Raw genomic sequence first — 26,519 nt, forward strand, 5'->3', positions numbered from 1 at the left:
GTGTGCTTGCCTGTTCTGAATCAGGGGCGAGAAACTTCTGCTGTCATGCCTCACCAAAGCCACTTTAATGCAACAGTGGGCAAGTTTCAACATTATATCTTTGACTTGAGAGATTCTTACCTCTATAATGTTTCTGAAAGGCAAATTTAATTGAGTAGTGCTTTGCAATACGATAGCTTCAGTAAATCTCCCTGAACATATTTCCCCAGATTCTAACATCTGGCAGCAATATGAGGTTACATCTGAAAAGAAGACAGGGCTCTGACACAGCACTAAGCTGCGAATGGGAGCATTTTTAAAGACACAGGTCAAACTAAATATTGCAGATGAAATTCTGACAGCATTGCAGTAAATTAAAGTTTGACCGTGAAATATAGCAGGACAGAACTTTATTCTAAAATTAATCCTATCAAGGATTCAGAATGTATTTTCAAACATTTTGATTTTTTTTTAATTTATTCTCTTGCTTGCATTTTGCTTATTTGGGAAGTTGAAAATATATTAGCTTTGGAGTTTTGATTCCTAATTATTCTCTGCATTCTATAAAAGCTTTGGGCAATGACCAATGAAGCTTTTGCTACTTTATATTCAGTATCAGAATCTATAGGCATAGGTTTTGATGCTGACATATGATTGGAAGCTCAAAGATGTCATTTCCATTCTAAAGTACTTCTTTTTAAATAAATATTTCTGCTCCTTTGATGGTCACTTTAGCTAGCTGCATGGTTTTATGAACACGAGTAGTGTGAATAATTGATTCAGTACACAGTGCTGTAACACAATTATTTTTTTAGCAGGTATATTTTAAATTTGTAGTTAACCTTTGTTGTAGTAAAGGTTTATTGCTTAAAAATGTAATTCCTTAGAGAAGTATTCAGATAAAAAGCTCTAGTGGACTGTATTATATATTTAGCTTGAAGTATGGAAGATGTAAATCTTTACTTTCAAAAACATTGAACCAAATTTTCTGTTCGCTTAAATTGGCAGTTTCATTTTGTAAAGGTCCCTGAGCAATTTGTTCTCAGTGCATAACACAAGGTTATAGCAAAGAAAATCTATGTTTTTTTGATGGGAGTTATAAAATATCTGATTTTGAGAATAGTAACATGGCATCTATTAATTATCCAAACTGTAGTTTTCACTTTGGGGCTTAGTTCAGATATTACCTAGGTAGGAAGCAAGCTGTTGTGTGATTCCAATCATGGTGTCATCTGAAACTATAGGTTTTCTCAGAACGAGGATGTCATTCGATATCAATTTTTCAGTGTTTACCTGATGGTGTTAGAAGGGTGATGAACACATAGGTAGTTATTTCTGAAATCTTTTTTTCCTATAAAATGGTGACTAAGAAAAGGCTGGCACAAAGCTGAGCAAAAAAAGTATGCAATTTATATTTTAAAGTAGTGTGAGAGCAAAAATAATATTTGAAGAATGGAACATGTTTTTGTTGTGGAAAAAAATGTAACTAAAATAAGTATAATTTCTTTCTAGCTAAGTAACCTGAAACAAGTCACAGTTGTGGATGTGTCGGCAAACAAGTTCCCTTCTATTCCAATTTGTGTACTTCGAATGCCTAATTTGCAATGGTTGGATATTAGCAGCAACAACCTGAAAGATCTCCCACAAGACATAGACAGGTAGTTTATTTTTTAATTCATGGATATGCTCATGAACTAGCAAGATAAACTAGAAAGCAACAAAATTCCAAGAGATGCTGTTAATGAAAAGTCACATGAAAAATTCAGGTCCAGAAATGCATTAGATAGTTTTGCAAGTAAACTTTACTATTGTTATTGCTGGAATAGGTTGAGGAATAAAACCTACATTTTCTAGGTCATTGGCAGATTGCACAGTCAGCACCTCTACTGTGCAGTTAATTAGTACACTTTCTGGTTCATTTGTTATAATATGCCATCATATCCAGGTAATGCTTATCCCCCAGTTTAAGTAAAGGGGCCTTTCCATTCAGAATTGGCAGCACCCCCCCAGATTAATTTAGGTGGATAGATGAGATAAAGGGAAATGTGAACTAAAGCACATTTAGGCTTCTGAACGATCCTGATAAACTTTGGCAGTGAAGTGAAAAAATCCTGGTAAGATTAAAAGAAACATTGACAATCCTCTCCTCCTATGCACACATGCACTTTGTATTTAGAGATCCACTAGAATTAATTTCAAAAAGTTCATGCTGATCCCTTTAAATGGGAGTTGCTAGCCTTAGGAAGCATTTATATTCCCAGACCTATTTACTCACCCTGAATTCCTCTTGTAGCTTGGTTTGCTAAACTTTAGCCGTAAGTAAACCAAAACATGTATTAACTAGTGCTTATATAAAAAGAAAAAAAAAAAAAGAAAAGAATTGTCTATTGATCTGAGAATAAAGATCCTGAGGTCAAAAAGACTTCATGGAAACCTTATTCATTTTTCAAATTCATAAGACCTTTGTGACTGTGCAAGGAATCTTTTCTGGGACATCGTATAATCACAAATTTCTCTTGAGAGTAGGGATGAAGTCTTAATTTGTATTACTAGTTCAAGTGTTCTAGGCATAGTAGAGTAAAACTGCCAACTTTTTTTCAGAAAGAATCTTGAGCAAAGATTTAATTGACTTAAAAGAGCTTTTAAGAGGATATTTTTACTTTGTGGAAAGATACCTATTCAATTTAAGGGTCATTTCTTCCATATGACCTGTAACCTGTGTAAGCTTCTTTATCTCTGATATATTCCTTCCCCCCCCCACCTCCATGTAGAATTATCAGTCCTAATATTAAAACATCATAGTTAGAGCCCACAACATATATCTTTTTTCCATTTTTTGGTTCCTGAATTTTGAGAGCTCTGGTGCTCAAGTGTACTCTGAAGACGAGGAAATGTCAGGTTTTCCCCTTGCTATCCAAATTGAGTTTCTCATTCAGCCTCATGATGCCTTCAGTATTGAAGAACTGCAGTCATACCATGAAGTTTGAGATAATAATAATAATTACTTGACAGTGAGCTGAATCTTTACTTAATTTCTCTTCCTGAATTCAAATAAACCATATGGGTCAGCTAAGCAATAGTCTGCAATATTCTTTTGGCAATAGACATTTCTCTTCAAACAAGACAAACTTATTTCTTCAATTTTTTTATGCTTTTTGTCTCCTATATATGCCAAGGAATAAATACTCAACCATAAGTTACTATTTCATTAGGAGAAGTCAGGGGAAACAAAACCAAAAGCAACCTGATGCCTTCCTCTGCAAAACTTTGTCATTAAATTGATTTCAATGGGACAACTTGTGAAAGCCATGTGACTAGGATTTGGTCTTTCATCAGTTCCCCACAGTACTAATTACTATGAAAAATAATAGATAGGAATATACTGCCTGGTACAGACACATCTAATATGTAGAAAACAGCTGTTAGGCAAAACTCTGAGCTAGTCACCAAGTTTTTTATTAGTTTCTGACATACCCAGGGTGAGGGTTTACATCACATTACGTCAACCTCTTCTGTATGAAAGTATACAATAATTTTTTAAATCTTTTGTCTTGGGTGTTCTTCTGAGTTCTTGTAACAGCTATGCTATTAATACTTCAGATGTCAAATCATGACTGAAAATGTCCATTAAAAATGATGAAAATGTGAAAATGTGTTATGAATAAATTTGGGGAAGCCAAAGATGGGACATGTTACTGTTTTTCTTCACAAGATTAAGTGTTTTGCTATTTTAGATGGATGCTCCTGACTGAAATAAGTACTTTAAGCTGTCTTTATTTTTTACACTTTCATAGGTTAGATCAACTGGAGACACTTCTCCTACAGAAAAACAAGTTGACTTATCTTCCCCGAGCTCTGGTCAATATGCCAAAACTCAGTTTGCTAGTTGTCAGTGGTGATGACTTGGTTGAGATACCTACAGCTGTCTGTGAGTCAACCACTGGTTTAAAGTAAGTAAAAGTGAGGGAAAAATGAATATGTTAAGAAAGGAGGTAATTATTTTCTATTCTTCAAGGAGAAATAATTTAACAAACAACTGTTTCTACCATACCTGGTGGCTAAATTCTGACCACATTCATACCAGAGCCACTAGAGAAACTTTATCATCTCACAGATATGTCACAAGAATTCAGTGATCCATGTAGTCTCTGTCATGAAAGTGTCTTGTTGCACGCAAGAGAACATTGAAAGGCCTTCTTGTCTGCACTTACAGTGATCCTACATTTCTGCAGGTGATATTCAGGACTTGTATGAAACCATTTGGAACTGACAGAGCAATTCATGATATTTTAACAAACCATGTGATTAATTGGTACAATTTCCTTTTGGAAATAACAATCATTTTATTGATTTTTTTTCTCTTTAGAATGATAATACTATCAGAGATTTTTCAGAATTCTGTATACTTAATTTGCACATTGTATGAGTTGTTTGTGTAACTATTAGCTTTTTACCCACAACATGCAGCTTTAGGCAGTTCACAAATACAGCATAATGTGCATCAAATCATCCAGTGTAATAGTGAAGTAACATAACAAAAAAATTGAGATATATATCATCAGCTAGGTGATACTGACAAAATTCCATGATGCTAGGCAATGTTATGATGGTGTTCATACTAATCATTAACTGATGTGGAATTAGAGTGGTTCATCAGAAGTCTATAATGAAGAAATATACATAGTGTTGCAAAGAATGATTTATGTACATAGGCTAACAGAAAGAGACAAATCTGATCTTTTTTTTATGGAAAGTGGAGTAAAGAGAAGGTGCTATCTGAAATATTTATGTGATTAAAAACAGGTGGCTCCTAAGGATGCAAAAATTAATCACAAGTTCCTTAAATTTCCCCTTTTGGTTGCTGCAACAAATTCTAAAGTGACATTTGTGTTGAACAGTGATGTTCAGAAGCCTATTGTTTATGTTTATCTGTTAATATTTTTCTCTAAAGATTCGTAAGTCTCAAAGATAGCCCGGTTGAAACTATTGTTTGTGAAGACACTCAAGAAATCATAGAAAGTGAACGTGAACGGGAGCAATTTGAGAAAGAATTTATGAAAGCCTATATCAAAGACCTAAAAGAAAGAGGTACGTGTCAGCTTACAGTAAACTTCCTTTTAGTTAGCTATCTTAGATATAAAATACGTACATATATTTGGCACATTAGTTTTTAAAAGTACAACATACGCTCTTAAACTAAAGGTCTTTTATGGTGTTAAAGAAGATGGAAAGTGAAAATTCCAGTTATGTTTTGTTAAACATTTGGGCCATTACTAGAACACTTGAAACTGAACAAACATATACAAAGTTAATAATGTGCTTGTACACTCAATAATGTTAATTCAGTGATAACATGTTGCAATAACTAATCATATTCTCCTGACTTGCTTACCTGTCTTAGGATTTGCATCAGTTACTCTTCAGTGATTTTGAATTTCTGCAGAGACTCTTTCCCTCAAGAAGGAAGGAATACTGTGTATATATAAAATGCCTTTTTGCCTTAATACAGCACTCTCTAATTGATTATCTGTATCAATGTACTAATTGTTCAACCATTGAAAAATTAATGTAGTAAAATCATTGCTTTTGTCTTCATTATAGAGTACCTGAAAGCTTAGATATTGTTTTCTTTTACTGTTCTGTCTTATATGTGATATAATTAAGCGATCTTATAATCTTAAATATTTGGTATAATATGGCAATCTCTTGAGTCTTTTATATATATATATATAAATCTTTATAGTATAGTTATATCATTTATAAATTATGCATAAATATATAATATAGATTTTTTTATATATTATATGTACCATTTATAATTTATATATATAAATATATATATTTATTTATTTGTAAGGAAATAAAGGAAAAATTTCCTGAAAGTGAAATATCCATGTAGGGTCTGTTTAAATCTCTTTTGAGAGAGTGTGCTTTTAGGGAATGAATTTCATGATATTTTTTCATTCTTTTCATTATGTGTTAAGTGGTCTGTGTGGTAGCCCTACAAAACTTGGTAGCCAAGAAGTGTAAAGAAAGGCCATAGGTTGTGGTTGGGGGGTGACTGAACACTGGACCGAGTTGCCTGGAGAGGATGTGGAGTCTCCATTCTTGGAGATATTCAAAACCCAACTGGACATGGTCATGGACTACCTGCTCTAGGTGACTCTTCTTGAGCAGGGGGCTTGGACCAGATGATCTCCAGATGTGCCTTCCAACTCCAACTATTTTCTGGTTTTGTGATGTGGCTGTAAAAAATATCTTAAGTTCTGACTTTTGTTCCTTAGCTGTACATTTGATTATTTAAGCCATCTGCCTCTAAAGTTAATTCTACTATAAAAGGAGAAGTTCCAGATTCTAGCAACAGTAGCAACAGTGTGGAAAACAGGGAGAAGGGGAATGGAGAAAACCAGAGATCATAATTTAGCTTTAGAATGTGCTTGAAACATGAGATGGAATTTATTTATGTGCTTGTAAAATGTAGTGTCCCAGGTTATGGCTGCCAAACTGCACGAAAGTCCAGGTTGGTAATGGCAAGTGTATGATAGTTTTATATTCTTTTGGGGCAAAGCAGTTCAGAGAATGAGATACACTTTTCTGTCTTACTAGACAAAACTTTTCTCTGTGCTTTTACGAGGCTGTTTGGATCACAAATTCCTGTTAGATTTCCTGCCTCTGAGCTCTGAGCGTATAGATTATGCTGATAGTAACTTCTGAAAATTAGACCGAGAAGGAAATAGCTGCTGTATAATAGGAAACATCAGAATATTTGAAAAGTAGCACAAAAATCTCTTCTAGTACAAAAATCACTTGGATATTACCTTTGAAACAAAGCTAGACCCAGCTGTTTCTAGCTAAAGATTATTTATTTGTACTTGATTATACAGCTGAAATCTGAGATACATTTTTTCTCTTACAGATTCTGCTCCATCTTACACTATGAAAGTGTTACTCAGTCTTCAGCTCTGAAGATCCAAAATCTCTAAATCACTAGTGGATATCAGAATGATTCTGTTTTTATCTACTTCAATAGAAAACACTGAAGCCATAGACTGATGAAAGCACTTCAAAATAATCATGGAATTTTTCTTTTTTTGTTATAATTTCTCCTAGTAACTACAGACAGAGTAAAGAGTATTAGAGCCTTCATAGGATGCTATTTCACTTTTTAAATTAGCATATTTATTTTCAAGTCTACAGAACAGGCACGAGTTATATGTAGTCCTGTTAAAAGTGAATATTCATAGTAATAAAATGTATAGGTGCATAGTTGCCTGCATGATCAAGACACAATATGTGGTAGCTGAAATGTTGGACATGAATAATTTTTAAAAAAAATTGATTTTTTTAAGAAGGGAAGATTTAATTTAGAAAATGCATGTGATTTCTTCTTAGGACTAAGTTATCATTTCTTTGCAGTATTTCAAAGGTAAACAGGTATACAGTTGTTTGTGTTTACTTTCTGTTCTTCAAGCATGCTGTCTTCCTTGTGATTTTCAGTTTAGATAATTTTCAATAACTTTCTATGTAGAACCTGTGGAAATTCTTCTGCTTTTTTTTTTTTTTTTTTTTTTTCCTAAGCATATTTTCAAGAGCAGTGCATCCCTATGAGTAAGACGTGCAGCAAAAAGGGCAGGAGAGCTGCATGGGTGAGCAAGGAGCTCTTGGCCAAATTCAGACAGAAGAAGAAAGTACACAGAATGTGGAAGAGGGGACAGGCTACTTGGGAGGATTACAGGAATGCAGTCAGAGCATGTAGAGATGCTGCGAGGAAGGCTAAGGCCCAGTTGGAATTGAGTCTTGCAAGGGATGTCAAGAACAGGAAGGGCTTCTTCAGCAGCGAGAGGAGGACTAGGGGAAATGTGGGCCCACTGCTGAATGGGGTGGGGGCCCTGGTGACAAGGGATACAGAGAAGGCAGAAATACTGAAGGCCTTCTTTGCTTCAGTCTTCACTGCTGAGGGCAGCCCTCATGAATCCTGCAGCCTGGAGACAAGGGAGAAAGTCTTTGGAAGGGAAGACTTTCCTTTGGCTGAGGAGGAAAAGATTAGAGACCTTCTGGGCAGGCTACATGTCCACAAATCCATGGGCCTGGATGGGATGCACCCACAGGTCCTGAGGGAGCTGGCGGATGTTATTGCTAAGCTGCTCTCCATCATCTTTGAAAGGTCCTGGAGAACTGGAGAGGTGCGTGAGGACTGGAAGAAAGCCAATGTCACTGCAGTCTTCAGGAAGGAGGACCTAGGCAACTATAGACCAGTCAGCCTCATATCCATCCCTGGAAAGGTAATGGAACAGCTCATCCTGCATACCAGTTCTAACCATATGGAGGAAAAGAAGGGGATCAGGAGCAGTCAGCATGGATTCACCAAGGGGAAATCCTGCTTAACCAATCTGATAGCCTTCTATGATAGAATGACTGGCTGGGTAAATGAGGGGAGAGCGGTGGATGCTGTCCACGTTGGCTTTTGACACTGTCTCCCATAAAATCCTACTGGATAAGCTCAGGAAGTGTGGGTTAGATGAGTGGACAGTGAGGTGGATTGAGAATTGTCTGAAAGGCAGAGCTCAGAGGGTTGTCACCAGTGGCATGAGGTCTAGTTGGAGGCCTGTGGCTAGAGGCATCCCCCAGGGCTCTGTACTGGGTTCCATCCTGTTCAGCTTTTTCATCAGTGACCTGGATGAGGGGACAGAGTGCCTCCTCAGCAAGTTTGCTGATGCTACCAAGATGGGAGGAGAGGCTGACACACCTGAGGGCTGTGCTGCCATTCAGAGAGACCTGGACAGGCTGGAGAGCTGGGCAGAGAGGAACATTCTGAGGTTCAACAAGGGCAACTGCAGAGTCCTGCACCTAGGGAAAAATAACCCTAGGCACTAGTCCAAGCTGGGGGCTGACCTTCTGTAGAGCAGCTCTGCAGAAAAGGACCTGGGGGTGCTGGTGGATGACAAGTTGACTATGGGCCAGGAATGTACCCTTGTGTATAATGAAGGCCAATGGTTTCCTGGGGTGTATTAGGAAGAGTGTTGCCAGCAGGTGGAGGGAGGTGATACTGCCCCTCTACTCAGCCCTGGGGAGGCTTCATCTCAAGTACTGCGCCCATTTGTGGGCTCCCCACTACAAGAGAGACCTGGAGCTACTGGAGAGAGTCCAGTGTAGGACTACAAAGATGATCAGAGGGCCAGAGCATCTGCCCTATGAGGAACGGCTGAAGAGCTGGGCCTCTTCAGCCTGGGGAAGAGAAGACTGAGGGGGATCTTATCAATGTGTACAAGTACCTGAAGAGAGGGTGTCAAGGGGATGGGGACAAACTCTTTTCAGTTGTCCCATGTGACAGGACAAGAGGCAATGGACAGAAACTGACGCGCCGGAACTTCTGCCTGATCGTGAGGGGGAATTTCTTCCCTGTGAGAGTGACAGAGCACTGGCACAGGTTGCCCAGAGAGATTGTGGAGTCTCCTTCTCTGGAGATCTTCAAGGCCCACCTGGATGCAACCCTGTCTAACATGCTCTAGGTGACCCTGCTGAGCAGGGAGGTCTGACTGGATAATCTCCAGAGGTCCCTTCCAACTTTACTGGTTCTATGATTCTAAATATTTAAGTGATCGCAAATCAGCTGGAAAGGTAACTGAAACTTCTTTGCTCCTCAGGCTTAATATATGGTTGTGAGTTTAGTAAGTGTTTAAGGAAAAAAAAATCTGAACAAGTAACATCTGGAAAACGATGAAAAAGATCTTCTCCTAATAGTTCCAAATTACAAGATTTTGTGGACATTTATGTGATTGGAATTTGCCAAGTTGTATAAGAACAAATTTTCTAGATTAAAAAATATTTTGCTTCCTATTTAAAAATCTCTTTATATGTAATTATGTAAGTGTATATACTGTAGAGTTTCAGAAATTCAGTTTTACACATTTTTGTTTAATAAATCAGTACTTTCTAATCTAAAAGGACCTGTGACTTTGAGAATTTAGACTGTCAATTTATATCATCCTAAACTTCTATGAATACAGTTAGGAGAAATGATGTAATGGAAAAGGTAAGATATAAATACAACTTATACACAAACTTGTGCAGTAGAATGCCATTTACAAGCAAATCATATTTAAAAAAACAAAACAAAACAAAGGACTTTTTGTCCTTCCTTTCATATAAAAAAATATTGCTTTTGATGTTTTCTTTCCTTTTTAAGTTTTTAGCATTATTTCTTTTGAAAGAAGGGAATTTGTAAACACTAAGAGTGTTACTTATTTTATTCGAACTCCTGCAGTCATATACAGAATGAAACTTTCTGGAGTCGGTCTGTAGGTGTTTATGTTGATTTGTAATAAGTTCTGTAACAATGAAAAGTTCAAAAAAAATGCAAGAAAACTAATGTCACATTTTTTGAAGAGAGATAGGGATGATTCAAGTAATTTATAGACCTGTCAACTTGACATTGATCTGAAACAGAACAATGACACATTTGAAATGGGTTTTTATTAAGAAAGAATTGATGTTAACGTAATGGAAATCAAAGTGGGCTTATAGGGAAGTTTCAGGTAAACTGTTTTCTATCAGTCTTTTAATGAAATTGTAAATCTGGTTTATTAGCTACTAGTGTTGATGCGATACACTTCTGTTAAGACATCTGATTTGGCATTGCCTGATACTCTGATTAGGAAGTGAAAGTAATATGTGCTATGTTTAATTTTGTTTCAGTTTAAATCTGACTTATAAGGCTGAAAAGAGTGTGCATCCTAACTGAGTATGGTGTTCCTAGAGATTCTTTATCCAGTTCAGTTTTTATCAGTGATCTGGAAGAAGGGATGCGAAATTGTAAGCAAAGAATTCTATTTCTGGAATAATATGATCTACTAAAAAATCACAGGAATAGAGAATATCAGCTATATTTACAGAATGGAGATGGTTCATTCAGAGCACTTGTAACTCCAAAAAGACTAGAGGTTCAAAAATCATCAGCTAAACTTGAGTTTCCAGTGCAAATTCTAGAGTCAAAATTGCTGGATGTGAAGACAGAGGGTACCTGAATAGAGGGTACTACCTATTTAGCAGTACCCTAAATCTTACTTGGAAGACTGTCTCACTTCTGCTGTTCACGGGTAAGAAGGATGCAGATAAATTGGAGAACGTTCAGAAAAAAAGCCAATGGAATGAGTAGAAAACATACAGTGTAAGTCCACTGTTTGGTGGACAAGTCCATTTGTTTAGTTGATCAATGAAAAATCATAGCCATAAACTTTTTTTTTTACTGCAGCAGACAAACATAACAGAATGGAAGACCAAAACTTATATTCCCACTATTCAAACTAGAGACAAGATTTCTCAGTAAATGCGACCATTGAGACAACTAACTAAAGGCTGTGGTATGTTTATAATAGATTCTCCATCACTAAGAATCTTTAAGTCCAGATTAATGTTTTCCTTAAAATTTTGCTGCAAGAATTAAGTCATGGAAATTGTAAGGTCTGTATATACAGGGGATCAGCCTAGTGTTCCCCAAGTTGACTTCAGGTTTCTGTGAATCTAGTTTTATTGTTGTGTAGAATGTTATTACCTATATTTTCATACAATGGAAAAAGGATCATTTTTTTGTCACAGAATTTGTCAAGTGGTTGTGTCTAATGTGAAGATGGCATTCACATATGACTGTCTCCATTAAACTTCAGAAGTTCAGTGAGTAATGTCAGATAAAATAGAAACTTGTACTTATTTTAGCATACCTGTGGGTGAGTTCTATCCTGAATTTCTGTACAGCAAAAATAGTGGAAAAACATATATCTTGCAGGCTATTAAATATAATTTTATAGGTGTCAATCTATTTCAGTATAAAATGCATGTGTCTGAAGATACTACATCCTGCATTTGTTCTAATTTTATTGGTTTTCCATCCAGTTCAGTGTAATAGTAATTTTACTTGAGGCTATGAACTTTCACTTAAATTATACTTCTAGAGAAGAGAATTGTGTTACTGGCAGGTTGCATGTATTCCTTTTCAATTTTTAAAAGTGAATAATTTTATCAATGGGAGGAATTCTGATGAACTAGTGGCAATTACTTATGCTATTTTCAAGCTACTTATGTCAGCTGGTTAGGTGCTTTTCCTTTTCTAAAGGAAAGCACTGTGTGTGTTCTTCTGAATTGCAAGATCAACCTGCATCTGCTTGTACAGCATTTTTATCACCTGTGACTAGCCACCAAATAGTATACTTCACAAAATTTTGCATCTTTTATGTGGTTGGTAAGTAGCCAATACTCAGAAGTGGCAAGAATGGGAGCAATTATAATATACCTCATAGAATGATCACTGGTTGTAATGTTCAAAACTAAATCAGATAATTAGTTTTTATGGTGTTACTTCTCCTAGTTCTGAATTGTTCTGACCTTGTTTTTAAGGGCAGCTCAGTAAAGAAAATAAACTTAAAATGAAAGGAAATAATGTGAAATTTAATCACTCATTACTTAGGAATAATGTATTCTTGCATCAGGTTCCTTTAGAAAGATCAGTGAACAGAGGACAACATATTTTCCCTTGAAAATCTAGGTACCACCTGAGTAGTTTTATTGTGTTCATCTTCTGCAAAGGAAACAACTAGTAAAAGAGTAGACAGGGGATACTCTTCTCTTGATGACATGGCTTCATTTCAGCATAGGCGAGGTCCTACTCCATGAAGGATGGGAGGTGGTTGGAAAGTACTTTTTTCTGACTTTGAGACCTTTATTAAACTGGTACTAATACAAAGAAGAGCTGTAACTCAGCATAACTGTGATTATGAACCTCTTAGATAATGCTGCTATGGATGGGAGCTTGGGCCATTCATGAAGAGTCTTCACTACCTCTTCATCAGCTGAATCTTTTACTTGGGGCTGATTCCAGCTGTATTATATTCCTACAGCTCTCTTTCCCTCACTCCATTAACAGGTATGGGTGTTGCTCAGTGTAAATAGGGGATGTCCACTGCGATTTCATTGTATGTGAACTGATGTTAGTATGAAAGGATTTTTATAATCCCTTACTCTTCCTCTGGCACCTTTTGTTTTCTTGTTGCCAGTTGTAACATCATAGAATCATACAAGGTAAGGTTGGAAGGGACCTCTGGAGGTCATCTAGTCCTACCCTCAGCATAGCCCCGTATGGGGATTGAACCCTTGACCTTGGCAATAGCAGCACAATGCTCTAACAAACTGAGCTAAACCTGCCCCTGAACATGTAACATGATTACATGAGTTATGGCAAAACGTTTGCTTCTGAGATGCATTTTATATCTAAAAAGCAGTTGTATCTGAAGCATTGCCTCTGCTATATTCAGATCTTTTATTTCTATTAATGCTTACATCCTTTTCCTAAAAATGAACAAAATAAATTAGTTGTCAAAGCATGGTGATAGATCTGTAAAGAAGAATATCAGTTTAGAGAATGAAAATCCAGTCTTAATCATTTACAAGAGCTGTGTTTGAATCTAGACTTACATTTACAGCATTACCTTGTTTTAATTTGTCCAAATTAGTTGAGGCCTAGTCAACCTTTGCTTCTGTGTATTGTGTAGCCATAAAATAATATGAGGAAAAAAGGTGTTACACTTTTGTTACACTTTTTTGTTGAGCACTGGACCAGGTTACCCAGAGAGGTTGTGGAGACCTTCTCTGGAGATCTTCAAGCCTGCCTGGATGCAACCCTGTCTAACATGCTCTAGGTGACCCTGCTGAGCAGGGCGGTTGGACTAGATGATCTCCAGAGGTCCCTTCCAACATTGCTGATTCTATGATTCTGTGATTCTACACTGAAGAGCCTTAATCTGATAAGTACATATGTTGCCTCTTAGAGTTACTGAAGCTGCAGTCTACCTGGGATGTGTCAGATCTCTTGTGCATATGCTTTTTACTGTTTTACACAGAGGAACACACAGGACATGTTTCTTTCAGACTTTCTACAAGTTTATGAATGGCATGAAAGTGGCTCAATATTTCTTTCTTATTCTATGTTTGCTGGTTTAAAATCTGAAATGGTGTGTCGTTTGTGTTATCTATATTACTTTCTGCTAAAAGAAATATTTAAAAATAAGTTGCTCCCAATTCCTTTGTGATGCTACGCTGGCCCCAGGGAGGTGGAAGCAGGTGAGCTGCATGCTCTGATTGCACTTAGCAAAAATAAATTCAGTTCACAGACACAGACAACTGAAAGCATCATGATAACTGCAAGCAGCCCAGATAACTAAATAAAATTGAATTTTTGATTATTTAAGTAAATTTGGTTTTTGCTTTTACATTTTACAATGGTTCATATTCCCAAGATTCATATCTTTATAGTTGTGGGAGTTGTTTCTCTAAGAAAAGGTTGCTATTTCTAGGGAGCCCATGATTTCAGCAATGAGGGTTTAAAGAAATCAAATATTTTAACTGCAATAAAATGACCATTGACAAAAGTATGTTATTGTTAACAGTGACTGGGATATATCTGGTTTTATGCCACAAATAGATTTTGAACTTTTGGGAAGATCTTATTGTAGGAAAACTTCTGATCAAATGTGCCATAGTTTCTCTTTTCCCATACTTTCATTTTGCTCTTGCTTTGCCATATAGGTTACTTCTTAGAAGTAGTTAGTTCAGAAATCTTAGTTCAGAAATACAGCTTTGCTCACTAATACACTTCTGAGTCTAATGCAAGGCTATGTTGTGCAGAGCCAACCTATCTGGAGCTCTCAGGATAAAAAGAAAAGACATCAGGATTCTCTTTGGCCTATCTTTTCCTGTCCTACTGTTTCTTTGTTTTGCAGTCCCTTGTTTATCTAACAATTGTAAATTTAAAGATATTTAACATTAAATTTGTAAGAAATTGTTTCTTAACTGATACTGAAAATCAGCTGCTAAACTAGAATGTCTCCAGATTGGTTGAAGTAATTGGTATTTGGCATATGCTATGTGTATAACAGGTGTCAGTGTGCTAGTTAAAGTACTTAACAGAGAAATATTATATCCTGGCTGACGGAATTCATTTGTGTTCCTTTTCTTTCCTCCCTGTCTGTCACTTGATGTTCTAGGTATGATGTTAAATTAACACTCCAATATTTGCTATTTAACCATTGCTTGGTCTGTTAAGTACATATATCATGTTTCCTCCCAAGGCGTTTCACGAACTATGTTTAGATTGCCTCATCAATCACTGAAATTTTGTATTTCATCCCAACTGTAGCATTAGGTATTCAACTGGCAGTGCTGGTGTATTATGAAGCTGAAAAGAATGATGCAGTTGAAATCACTAGAGGGATTTTAGATTTTTAAATTGACAGACTTTAGTCTTGATAAGTTGAAATATAGCAGAAGATTGCCAAATTTGAACAGCGAAAGAAAGTGTGCTGAATAGAAATTAACAACGTTTGCCAGCTCACTACTGTACAGCTGGGCACAGCTGCAAGGAGAATGATTTGATTTAATTTTTCTAGACAGCCACTGTGTCAATCATTAGTGTCAATAGCCTTACAGAAGTGTCCTGAGAGCTGTATTGCCTCATGTGGCTGATGCCACCTGTTAAGTTTGAGCACCACTGAAATGTCATTTACAAGCCTGGGTACAGGTTCACTAGGGCAGGTTTAACGGAAGACCATTGCCTGCTGTCTCGTCTACTATGGTAGTCTCTGTACACCTCTAGCTCCCAAAGTCTTTTGTCTGACTGTAAATCCAAGGGAACTGACTGAATATTTCTATAATGTGGTATGTGTTCAGAAGAACTAGACTGAAATAGTATCTTGTCATAGGTGAAAACTATCTGACATTCATCATCGTTTGTGCATGTTACAAGCTGTTTCAACAAATGGAGTGATTTACTCTGTGCGCTATACCTGCTGACATCAGTATCACTGTACCGTGTGTCAGATCTTCAGATCAGTGCTTGTGAGCACAGGGAAAATCCATCAGGAATTTGCAATAATGTTGTTGTAATGTCCCCTGGTGGGAACATTTCAGGCCTCAGTTGGGTGTCTCATGGTGCTGCCTGGGGAGAAGGACTGTATATTTGTGAAAGTCATAGTGGTGAATCTGATGTGTGTGGTGTCACCTTCCCACTAGCTCTGTGTTTCCTACTAAAGTGTGATCTCTGGATTGCGTGAAGCGTCTTGCTGGCTATCAGTCCAGACAAGCAGGAGGAGTACCGTAAGTGTTCAAAGTGCTGTGTTTAACAGTACTTGCCTCTTGTTATTTAGTATTACAGGATTTTTCAGTAAAGCTAGCAAATGAATGTCTAAATGGGCACTTGGTTTGACTGTGTGCTTGAAGTTATAGCTTTTATTAGGAGTCTGTTTTTCCATAAAAGTGAAACCTTTTGGATGTGATTAAAATCCAATTGGAACTATGAGAAGCACTGGCAGATGCAGGTCAGTAAGTGAAGTCACTTTAAAAGACTAAGTGAAGGGAAGAACAATTTCAGAGGGAATTTCTTAAGGTATTAATAAGCTATTCCAGTCACAGTTTGACAGTTATTCTTTTTCATGGCCATGTCAGCATAATTAGTTCTTCGTATTGCTTTCTACACTCCCAGGGAGCTGATACGAGTTAAGGATTTTTCTAGTTTATTTTTAATTTGGATAAGTTCCTCACTTTGTTCCATTGTATCTACTATCAGAAGAGAGCTGAGAATTGCATTTCCCCTAAAAGGAAACTTCACTATGACCCCTGAAAAAAAGTGTTTATCAAAATGCAGCCTTGCAGTACTAGCAACAAGGGTGTAGAGGAGTTCCAGGTTATATAGTTAGACTTGGCTCTAGGAGCCATGAGATCTATTTAAAATCAACAGAACAGATAAGGAAGGGAAGTGCTGCTGTGAACAGAATCAGAATAATAACTGTAATTGGCACTTTGATAGTAAAAGAATGGAAGTTAAGTCTGGAAGCAAAGTTTCAGCCACATCTGTAGTATTTGTATCTTGTGGTGCATTCTAGGAACTACTCTTATCTCACTTTGTGCAGTTTTTAATTTCAAGAATTTTCATATCTAGTTGGTTGTTTTTCTTCATTTGTTATCAAATTCACAATCAATTCCTTATAAGTTATTTTAAACAATGTACAAAATAATAATAATTACTAAAATTGCTCACTGCCTTGAGCAATGTTAACTCTGAATAGAGTGTCTATATCTCTCCTTATGCTTGTTTAAGAGGAAGATGAACTCATTTCTGGAGCAGTTTTCCAACAACCCTTCAATTTAATCAACACTGATTTTGTAGATGATGTGAGGAAAACTGGTGAATTCTTTTGTGTCCTTGCCATTTTTCTGATGAGCTGAAGGCTTAAATAATGAGTACAGAATCAAGGTTCAGCTGATTGGAAGAAAACACTGATACGCACTTTCAAATTGCATTTCAGTGTATTTCTGCAATCCAAAGATTATTCCTGTTTTTTAAGATCTTCCAGTTTTACACTATTTATCTCCTGTTTTATTTTCTAAATCTCTAAGACAAAAAATGAAGTATTTTCAGGACAAATGCTAGAATTAGAGGGAGAAGCCTGAGGTTTTGGGAGAAGAAAATTACCCAAAAAGGTATTTGGGGGTAGAGGAGAGAAGTGGGTTTTTTTGAATGAAATGAGTTGCCTTGCATTATTTGGAAGGTATGAATGGAAAACACACTTCCATATTATGGAAAGGTTTTAATTTATATAAATACATTCTATGGATCTAATTCTTCAAGGTTTTCATTGTATTTTGTGGGCAACCATGCTTTTAGGTGGCTGTAAATGTTAGAAAAATAATTGTCGTGTGATATGTAAGAGGGGAGTTTGAGGAAGTATCAGAAACTTATGTCTAATCCAGAACTATCTTTTCAGCTCAAAATGTATTTTGACTTCCAGCATCTGTAGCTGGCACTGTTTCCTTTTTTTTTTTTTTTTTTTTTTTTTTGTCTCCTTGGATGTAATTTCCTTGGGTAAGTGGGAAAAAATGGACCACTCTTCATTCTACAAGGGTAGCAGATTGTGCAGAGATCTGTTGCCTGAAAAATACTGGAAGGCTTCTGAATCTGTGACCTCTCATTCTTATTAAGGTTGCAAAGGCTCTGATACATAAATAGTTGTGTTCCTCTGAGGCTGATGGGTTTTCAACTCATCTGAAACACTTTAAAAAGCTTTTTAATTTAGAAAGTGCACTAGAATTTGGGAATGACTTATGCACTTCTTTCCTCCCTGTAATTGCTCAGGCAAAGTTGTCCCATTTCTATTTAGAAATGGATTATTCTTCTAGCCCTTCATCTTAATTTCTGATGTAGGGCATTATAAAATGAGAGAACAGTTTATGCTTTTTTTAACCTCCTAGGAGATGTAGTTTTTATAAAATGCAGCTGGTTGGGTATTTTATTATGATGCTATGGTGGCTATTTCAGTCAAGATCAATCATTGTCAAACAGCTTTATCAGATACTCTTTTTCTTGGTTTCACCTTCTCTGTATGCCTCACTCCCACATTCCTGCTTTACTATTTTATTTCTTGCATATTGTGTAGCTTTAATGTACCTTTGAATTTAAGAAAGATAATCTTGTTTTTGTTTTGAATACCTTATTTTTTTCATCTCTAACCTGCAACACCAGCTCTATTTCTAGAACAAAACTCAACATAAAACTATTCCTTAAACAACTCCTAGATAAGTGTGTTCCTTGTTCAGTCTGACAAACAGGAGCATGCTGGAAGTGCTGGATGTAGCAACAGCTGCAGCAAATTGTAACATATAGTCAACTAATTAAGAATTTGATTTTTATCTGGCTATTTCTGTAGCTAAAAATCTCAGCACCTCAGCAAATAATAGAGAATGATTATTTAGCAGAAGCTTTATAATGAGGGGACAGTAGAAGCTGTAAGGGCTGTGCTGTTTTGAGGATATAGTTTTTCACAGTTGCAAAGGTTGTCACTTTTTCACAGAAGTGTCTGCCATCTGTGCTAGAGATGATACCTTGAATTCTATGTTCAGCACAAAAAGCTTTTATTAACTTTATTTCTTAATGCTCTATTAGTAAAAACACACCTTCAGAGGTGTATAAGCCCTGCTTTCTAAGGTTCTAAACAGCTGTTTAGCCCAGAAGGTTGTTATTGGTTCTTCATTCATGTCTCTTCAAAAGAGAAATTAGCCATCTATTTTTCAAGAAATTTTTGTAATAAATAGTAGTACATTTTGGGCAGCAGGAGGGGAAATCAGGAAATCTAAAAGAGGGGTTTCATCTTTATAGAAAAGAGGTTTCCATTTGAATTTCACAGCAGGCTGTGCTTGTATGTGGAAGGCATTGAAACTGGTCCTGTCAGCAGAAATTCCCTTGGGTCAACATAGCTGTTCTGTCTCTTGGAAAAAGAATAGCACATTTACCACCATAGCTGTGCTAAAAGCATATGGACAGAGTGAGGAGCACTAACAGTGTTTCCAGCTCAGCTGGATGCAGATTGCTCTCAGATCTTGTCCCTATACTTTGCTCTATCCACTGCGCTATCTTGGGAGGCCAGTTTACCCATCCTAGCCACCTTCCCCATCTTTACAAGGCAGAATCCAGGCCTCCAGTTAATCCTAAACTCCCTGTTTTATCCTGCTTGTCTGGGCTCTGCAGCACACACAGGCTGGAAAGAGCGGGTGCTGGCACACCAATTCATCGGCGTTTCATGCCCGTTAGTTTCCTGGCTGGAAAATAAAGGTATGTCCCAGCCCTTTATGCAGCTGCAGCCCCCACTGGAAAGTGGCTTATGTATCATGAATGACATGTACGATAGCTTGTCTTATCCTTGCAATTTGCATTAGAGGTGAGAAAGTTCCAAATATGTGGTGTGTACTTTATTCCTTATTTCATAACTATCTGAGAGAAATTTTGATCAAATTATGAGGTTTGACACACTGTAGAATGGAAATATTTTCCTCTCAAATATTACTGCTACTGAAGATTATATTTTAATTTAAGGCTATGTCATGCTCTAAATGCAGAAAAGCTTAACAGAAGAGAGCACAGAGATTACTCCAGTTCCATGTAATTCATGCTTTGGAAATTAGTGGTACTTTGCCAATGGAGAAAGGTCCTCAAAATCTACAAGTTATAGTAGAAATTGTCAGGAAATTACATATAGTCATATACATTAATTTATTTTGCCTTAACAAGCCTTAGGCTAGACACTAGTCTGCATTTTAATGTCTGTCCAGATTAGTTTTTGTTCACATTTTTAAATCAGGTGTTTGTAGTATAACACATGAAGGGAGAAGACTACAGCAGTGAGTACACTGCAGCACTGAAACTGATTGAAAGGTATTATTTGGTAGTATAAATAACAGTTTAAAATATCTAGATGAAGCATCCATCATTGTGAAACACACTGTCAAATGCATTAGGTGGGTGGATATACATGGCTTTTTCTCCAGAATTTGCTTATAAGATGACAAAATAAAAATTAAGTACAAATTCACAACATCATGGTTACTTGCATGCAACTCATCAGAAGAACTCATCAGACAAATGCTTCATTTTCCCTCTAGCTTGCACATTTCCCAGTACTATTTCCATCAGTCATATGGAGTAACATCTTTTGATTTATAAGATACAAATATGCTGCAAACTTAAGGTGTTCCTGTGTTCTTAGTGCTTTGTAACTCCTCACATAAGTATCCCATGACTGATTTTCTGGTTAAACTACCCTACAGACCCACTATCCTACAAATGCATAGCATTTGTGTTTTCCTGTTTTTTCTGAGTATCTCATACCACTGTTAAAAGACTTGAAGTACTTTGCATCCATAAAATCCTTGAAACTTGTTGGTTTCACTGCAGAGCTGAAACTTCTGTTTGTAGAAGTGACTCCCTTTCTTTTCCCCCTAAATTAACCCTCAAAAACTTTGTGAACAGTTTTACAGAAATTATAGTACGGTACACAAAGGCAGGGGACTACAGCGTGCTAATTATTATAGTTATAAAGTAATATAGGATGTAGCTTAATTAGTCATGAGTGTATAAGTTTCATGGGGTGATCCTACTGCTTTCCTTGGCAGTGTTCAAAAATTTAGATTAATATTTTCAATTACGTCTTTTAGAGAAGATCCATTTCTATTTTGGCATCAAAGGAACTGGCAGAGTATTTTGGCATATTTTTAGAGGTTTTAAAAATCTAATATTTAATCATCATTTGTGTTGAAAATGTAGATCACATAAAAGAAAGTATAATATAATTTATTAATAATATTATTAATGTATTTGGTAAATTCTGTAGTATGAAAAGAAAGCAGTCAGAGAACTGGAGGAACTGGGAGAGTGGGAGAAACAATGCCTTACTTACCTGCAGTCACAGTTGCCATTTTTACTTCAGCTAGCTACTAGAAAACTGTTTCTTAGAATATTTTTTTAAGCCAGTATAGGTGTTGATGCCAAATGCTAATGGAGATGTTTTGCAATATCTCATGAGTTGTTATCTCAGACTTCTAAGTCATTAAGAAAATATGTTTGTGAAGTTTGAACTATATGCTGTATCTCTTTTTTAGGCTTGATTACTGAACATTGAAAAAGTACTGCTTATTTTGCATTTTGAAAGATTTTGCACTTGTGGTATCTTTAAAAATTAAAAAAATAAATAAATCCAAAATATTTATGAAATTATCCAGATTTATAATAATGTGCATATATTATATTATGCTAACATATTAATGTCCATACTTCTTAATCAGAATATCTTCTGTTGCAGGAGGGCTAGTATAAGTCTTATTGTTAAAAATTGTTTTTCTCAACCAGCCTTCTGGTGGATATGACTTTTTTTTTTTCCACAGTCAATGAACATATGTTTTCCTCAGCCAAGCAGAATGTACACTAACTTAACATCTTAGTGCATTGACACAATTCAGCAGACACAAAATCTATCTTTTAATGTTCTCTCTACTTCTGCAGTTTTTGACAAACGTTTTCAGATTTATTCTTTTAATGTTTACCTACTGTTCTCTTTATTACCACAATGACATGTTTTTCCTTTTACCTGAAACTGATAAGTGATTTAAAGCTTCTCTTCGTCACACTGCAGTATATTTTCTTAGAGTTTCATACTGCGTATGTTAACCTTTTAAGCTAAGTGAGCCTTTACTGCTTTCTATAATGCCAGATGCTTAAAATCTAAGTTTGATAGGAACTTGCTGTGCATCTTATGGTTCATGAATGTCCATCACTTTGGTATTCACTTGTAATTACTAAAGAAGGATTCAGAGATATCTTTTTCTTTTTAAGAAGCAGCAAAGTAAGCAATCATAAATTGTTCTAAAAATTGAGAGAAGTGTATCCCATCTTGTGTTGTTTGTTCCTGTAACATCCATAATTTTTTTGCTAAAGGCAGCATGGCATTTTGAAATGTGTAAGACATATCCCTAAAGTCCAGGCCTACATCACTCGAGACAAATACTCATAATGGTATAAATACTCGTTCTCATGGCAGACTTTAACTATCCTGATACCTGCTGGAGGAACAATACAGCAAGGCACAACTGATCCATGAGGTTTCTGAAGAGTGTTGATGACACAGCTGGTGAAGTGGGCTCCTCAGTGGAAGAGACATGGAGCTACTAGAGAGAGTCCAGCATAGGGTTATGAAGATGATAAGGTGACCAGAGATCTCTCCTGTGAGGAAAGGCTGGAAGAGCTGGGCCTCTTTAGCCTGGAGAAGAGAGAAGACTGAGGGGGGAACCTTATCCATGTGGAATAGTATCTGAAAAGGGGGTGTCAAGAGGATGAGGCCAGACTCTTTTCAGTGGTGCCCAGCGACAGGACAAGACGCAACGGGAACCAGTTGAAACAGAGGAGCTTCTGTCTGAATGTGAGGAAAAGCTTCTTTACTGTGTGAGTGACAGAGCACAGGTTGCCCAGAGAGGTTGTGTGGAGTCTCCTCTGGAGATACTCAAGACCTGCCTGGATGCAATTCTGTGTTACATGCTCTAGGCAACCCTGCTTGAGCAGGGGCATTAGACTAGAATCTCCAGAGGTCCCTTCCAACCTCAACCATTCTGTGATTCTGTGATAATACTCCCTCTTGTAAACAGATACACTCCATTTTAAAATTGCAGGAGCTTTTTGCTCTTTCCCCTAGTGCACTTATTATCAGTGTTTTCAAGTGCTGTTGTCAAATCTTGCTATTCTGATAATTAAAAGCTTCCTTCTTCCTCCTTATCTTGGCTAGTGAATGTTTATTCATGCACCAGTGTTAGCCTTTCATTCTCTTTCCATATGCTGAGCCACCTCTCTGTTTTGCTACTTCCTTTCTTCCTCTTCTTTTTGGTTGCCTACAAAATAATACAACTAAGCTCTTTTCTTTGCTTCGTGCTGAATATTTTTTATTTTTGCTTTAAGTTCAAAGACTGAAGACGTTTGGTTTTTTTTAACCACTGCTAGAGTCTTCTGTGTCTCTTCTCTCTTAGTTGCCAGCTGAGTTAGTAATCAAGTATGGATGACCCATTCTTGCTAATTGAATAAATAAAGGGACCCATCATGATTAGCGGTTGCCAGGAAGAGATATTCTAAAGGTGCTAATGATCTTGCTTTAACTAGCAATAAAAATGCTCAAGTGAGAAAAAACCTGAGGGATCTTAAATCTCTATGCTTTTGCAGAAGGAAAACTCCTACCGTTTCAGGTGGTGCTGAAACAGTCCATACAACTTTGTAGGAGTCCTAAAGCCAGCTCTAACAAGAACACATGGAGCTGCATTCTGTACTGATGTCACTGCCTCTGATGCTGGAGCTATCAGTATTGTACTATGATATTCAATACTCTGCCTTGTCTTCATTTGGATTTGAGCTAGTATTTATTTTCTAAAACATAAGAAACTCTCCTAGTTACAAGCTTGAGAATTCATACCTACAGTTATACTCCTGTCAGCCAATGTGCAGTAGGTGCCAAAGGTAGTTCGAATGGTATTACCCAGCAAAAATTGTCCTTTTCTAGTGTTCATTTTTCATATAGACAGACTTAAAATTTGACACTGTCTCCAGAGATTATTTTAACGGCTTTAAGTGCTTTTAATTATATGCTTTTAATCTTTTATTTTTATGTTGTAGGTTTTTAATTCAATTTATAACACACCTATTTTGAATAGCATGTGAGCATGGAGGCATTCAAATACCTCAGCTGTATTTAAAACATCAGCCAGGAAGTGGCAGTGAACTCAGGAAGCAACTTGCCCTTTTCATCTTAAAGCTTAGATTTAATCTCCCTTTATTAGGATTAGCTGACAGCACTTTCACTGTTTCTGTAGTTCTGCCAGGCTTTGGATTGCTACAAATTTTGGAGCTGTGTAAGTTACTCTGTTTGGCAACCTGTTACTATCAATGAGATTTTGTACTAAGATATGCAAAATCAGCTGCAATCTCAAAAGCAAAAGGAGAAGAAATTTTAAAACTTTTGATTAGTATAGTAGCTAAGTCACGTTATCTTGGCATTCTTGAAAGATGGATAGGCAAACTGCAGGGTTCCTCTCTCACTAGATGCAAGTCTTAGGACTAAGAAGAGGGCGGATTTTAAGAGGGTGGATTTTTTTGGTTCTGTTTCTGCTTTTTCAGTTTGAAAACTTATTTCAGTGAAAAGAAAAACAGTCTTATAACTGCTTTCAGATGAATGTAAATGCAGATTTTAGCATTTTTGCTAAATTTATTATAGCAACTTTCTAGATTGTAGAATTAATTGATATGATTTAAATGAGTTTCAGCATCGGAAAATGGTAGTATGAGGTCAGTGGGAAAAGAAGATACTATGACAAAATGGAGTAACAGGATTAAATATCTTTCCTGTATTTAAATGCATCCTTCTAGTCAAAAATGGCTGGTTTTGTTTTAAAAAAATCCATTCAAAATCAGTAGTGATACAATACCTACCTTATATGGTGTGTGTATACATTCTCTGTTTTAATATGGCACTTTCTATGATCCCTTTGCTTTAAATTGGCTGTATGTTCTCAGCATACCTTACAAGTCTATGTTGTTCAAGTGGATTTGAATTAGTTTGTGCATGTTTCTTCTGTCTCTAGAAGCAGTAGAAGAAAAAGGACCACAAGGAAGCAAATCTCCATAGCAGATTTGTTTTTAACTCTGTCCATTTTTCTGTTTCTCCAGACTTGTAATTCTTACTGGTCTGTATATTCTTTATGTTTAATTATCTGATTGTTCAGCAAGTATGATTAAATAAAGTTATTTTTCTACTGATGTAGGAGCAAGTTTACTAGTTATTCTGTATCATAACCAATAGTTTGTAATTGTGAAATGTTTGTTTCATATATTGACAAATAAGAACATTCATATATTTCAGTGGAATTGTTTAATGACTGTAGGTTTTGTAATGCTTGTATGCTTTTAATAGCTAGAAAAGAGTGTATTTGAGGAGACACAACACAGAGCAGAAGGACTTTCAAAAATACTTATTGCAACCCAGCAGGTAGAAACAGTCTTTTCAAGTCTGTATATAAATAAAACTAATATGATACTACATTGTTATTTGTCATGATAATTTAAATTCAGTGCCAGATTCCTGTAGACATTAGGGCTGCACACACAGACATCACCCTGTGACTTTTTTAGGTTTGTGCAGCAGCTAGATGAATTTCAATATGAATGGACTGCACAGGCCTCTTCACTGTTTAATCAGTTAAGGAATCACAGCAGAAAAGGAAAAAGTGCTCTAGAGCACTAAAGCAATAAAGACTCTTCTCTCAAGCTGAGAATCCCTGTATGATCTGTGATATAATGTGTTAGTTGAAAAAAAAAAAAGTGAAAACCTATGTTGTTTCACTCCGGGAGGTATTTCCCTCTTCCCTTCTCCCTACCCCAATGGGCAAATACAATGTATTTTTATAAATACTGCTCTTGTCTTGAGTCTAGCATACTTTTAAAATTTTTATTAAATGGTTTAAAATGTGGCTGTGAAATCTGTTGTGTTTACATGACTTTTTCCATTTTCCTGCTTGAGACCATCAACTCCAGCATGAATAGCAGAAGAAATAAGGAAACTGTATTTTGCAGGAAACTAAATCATATAGAAAGCAGGATATCTGAACTGGAAAATCTTAATGAGGATCCTGCTGAAAGAGAAGACAAATCTGAATGTCAACTTTCATGGTCTGAAGAGATATATGGAAGATTGTACACTCTCTCAGAAATCAGTTGGAAGTTAGCTAATACTGTACTATGAAGCCTAGACTGTGGAGCCTTTTAGACTCTTAAATAAAGGGACAAGTTGAGCAGATCTAGGTCTTTTTTTTTCTTTCTTTTTTAAATGAAAGGCTATTGTGATGCAGGTAAAAATGATATTTACCCTTAAGGCTTTCCTTTTAAACATTCATGAAATGTCAAATCAAACTAAATGTGCCAGACATTTTCCTGTTATAACTGGAGAGAGATTATACCAGAAGACATTACTGTATTATTTTATCCTGTCTCCTGCATGCAAAAATGTTTTGCCCGTACATCTAAACCACATCAGTCCTGTGGATGCTAGTGTGCACTGCAACCAGAGGGGTTGGTGGCTGGGGACAGCCACGATGCTACTGGTACTTGAAGCTCCTGTGTTGGTACAGATTTGATGAGGTTC

The 26,519-nt window shown here is 36.4% G+C and overlaps 1 protein-coding gene across 2 annotated transcripts in view; it reads left to right on the plus strand.

Moving 5' to 3' along the window:
* Nucleotides 1-26,174, plus strand: part of LRRC2 (leucine rich repeat containing 2) — an 81,749-nt gene extending 55,575 nt beyond the window's left edge. Inside the window, exons 6-10 of one of the 2 annotated variants that reach the window (XM_062599655.1) lie at nt 1,492-1,637; nt 3,774-3,929; nt 4,931-5,067; nt 6,896-8,261; nt 22,386-26,174. In XM_062599655.1, the coding sequence (XP_062455639.1) occupies nt 1,492-1,637; nt 3,774-3,929; nt 4,931-5,067; nt 6,896-6,945 (489 nt within the window). In that variant the 3' untranslated portion in view covers nt 6,946-8,261; nt 22,386-26,174. Of the gene's footprint in view, nt 1-1,491; nt 1,638-3,773; nt 3,930-4,930; nt 5,068-5,380; nt 5,447-6,895; nt 8,262-22,385 lie in introns of those variants that run through there. The other variant, XM_062599656.1, reaches the window with a different exon arrangement.
* The last annotated feature ends 345 nt before the right edge of the window (nt 26,175-26,519 follow it).

The sequence above is a fragment of the Rhea pennata genome, chromosome Z (assembly GCF_028389875.1).
Source record: "Rhea pennata isolate bPtePen1 chromosome Z, bPtePen1.pri, whole genome shotgun sequence".
Taxonomy (NCBI): Eukaryota; Metazoa; Chordata; class Aves; order Rheiformes; family Rheidae; genus Rhea; species Rhea pennata.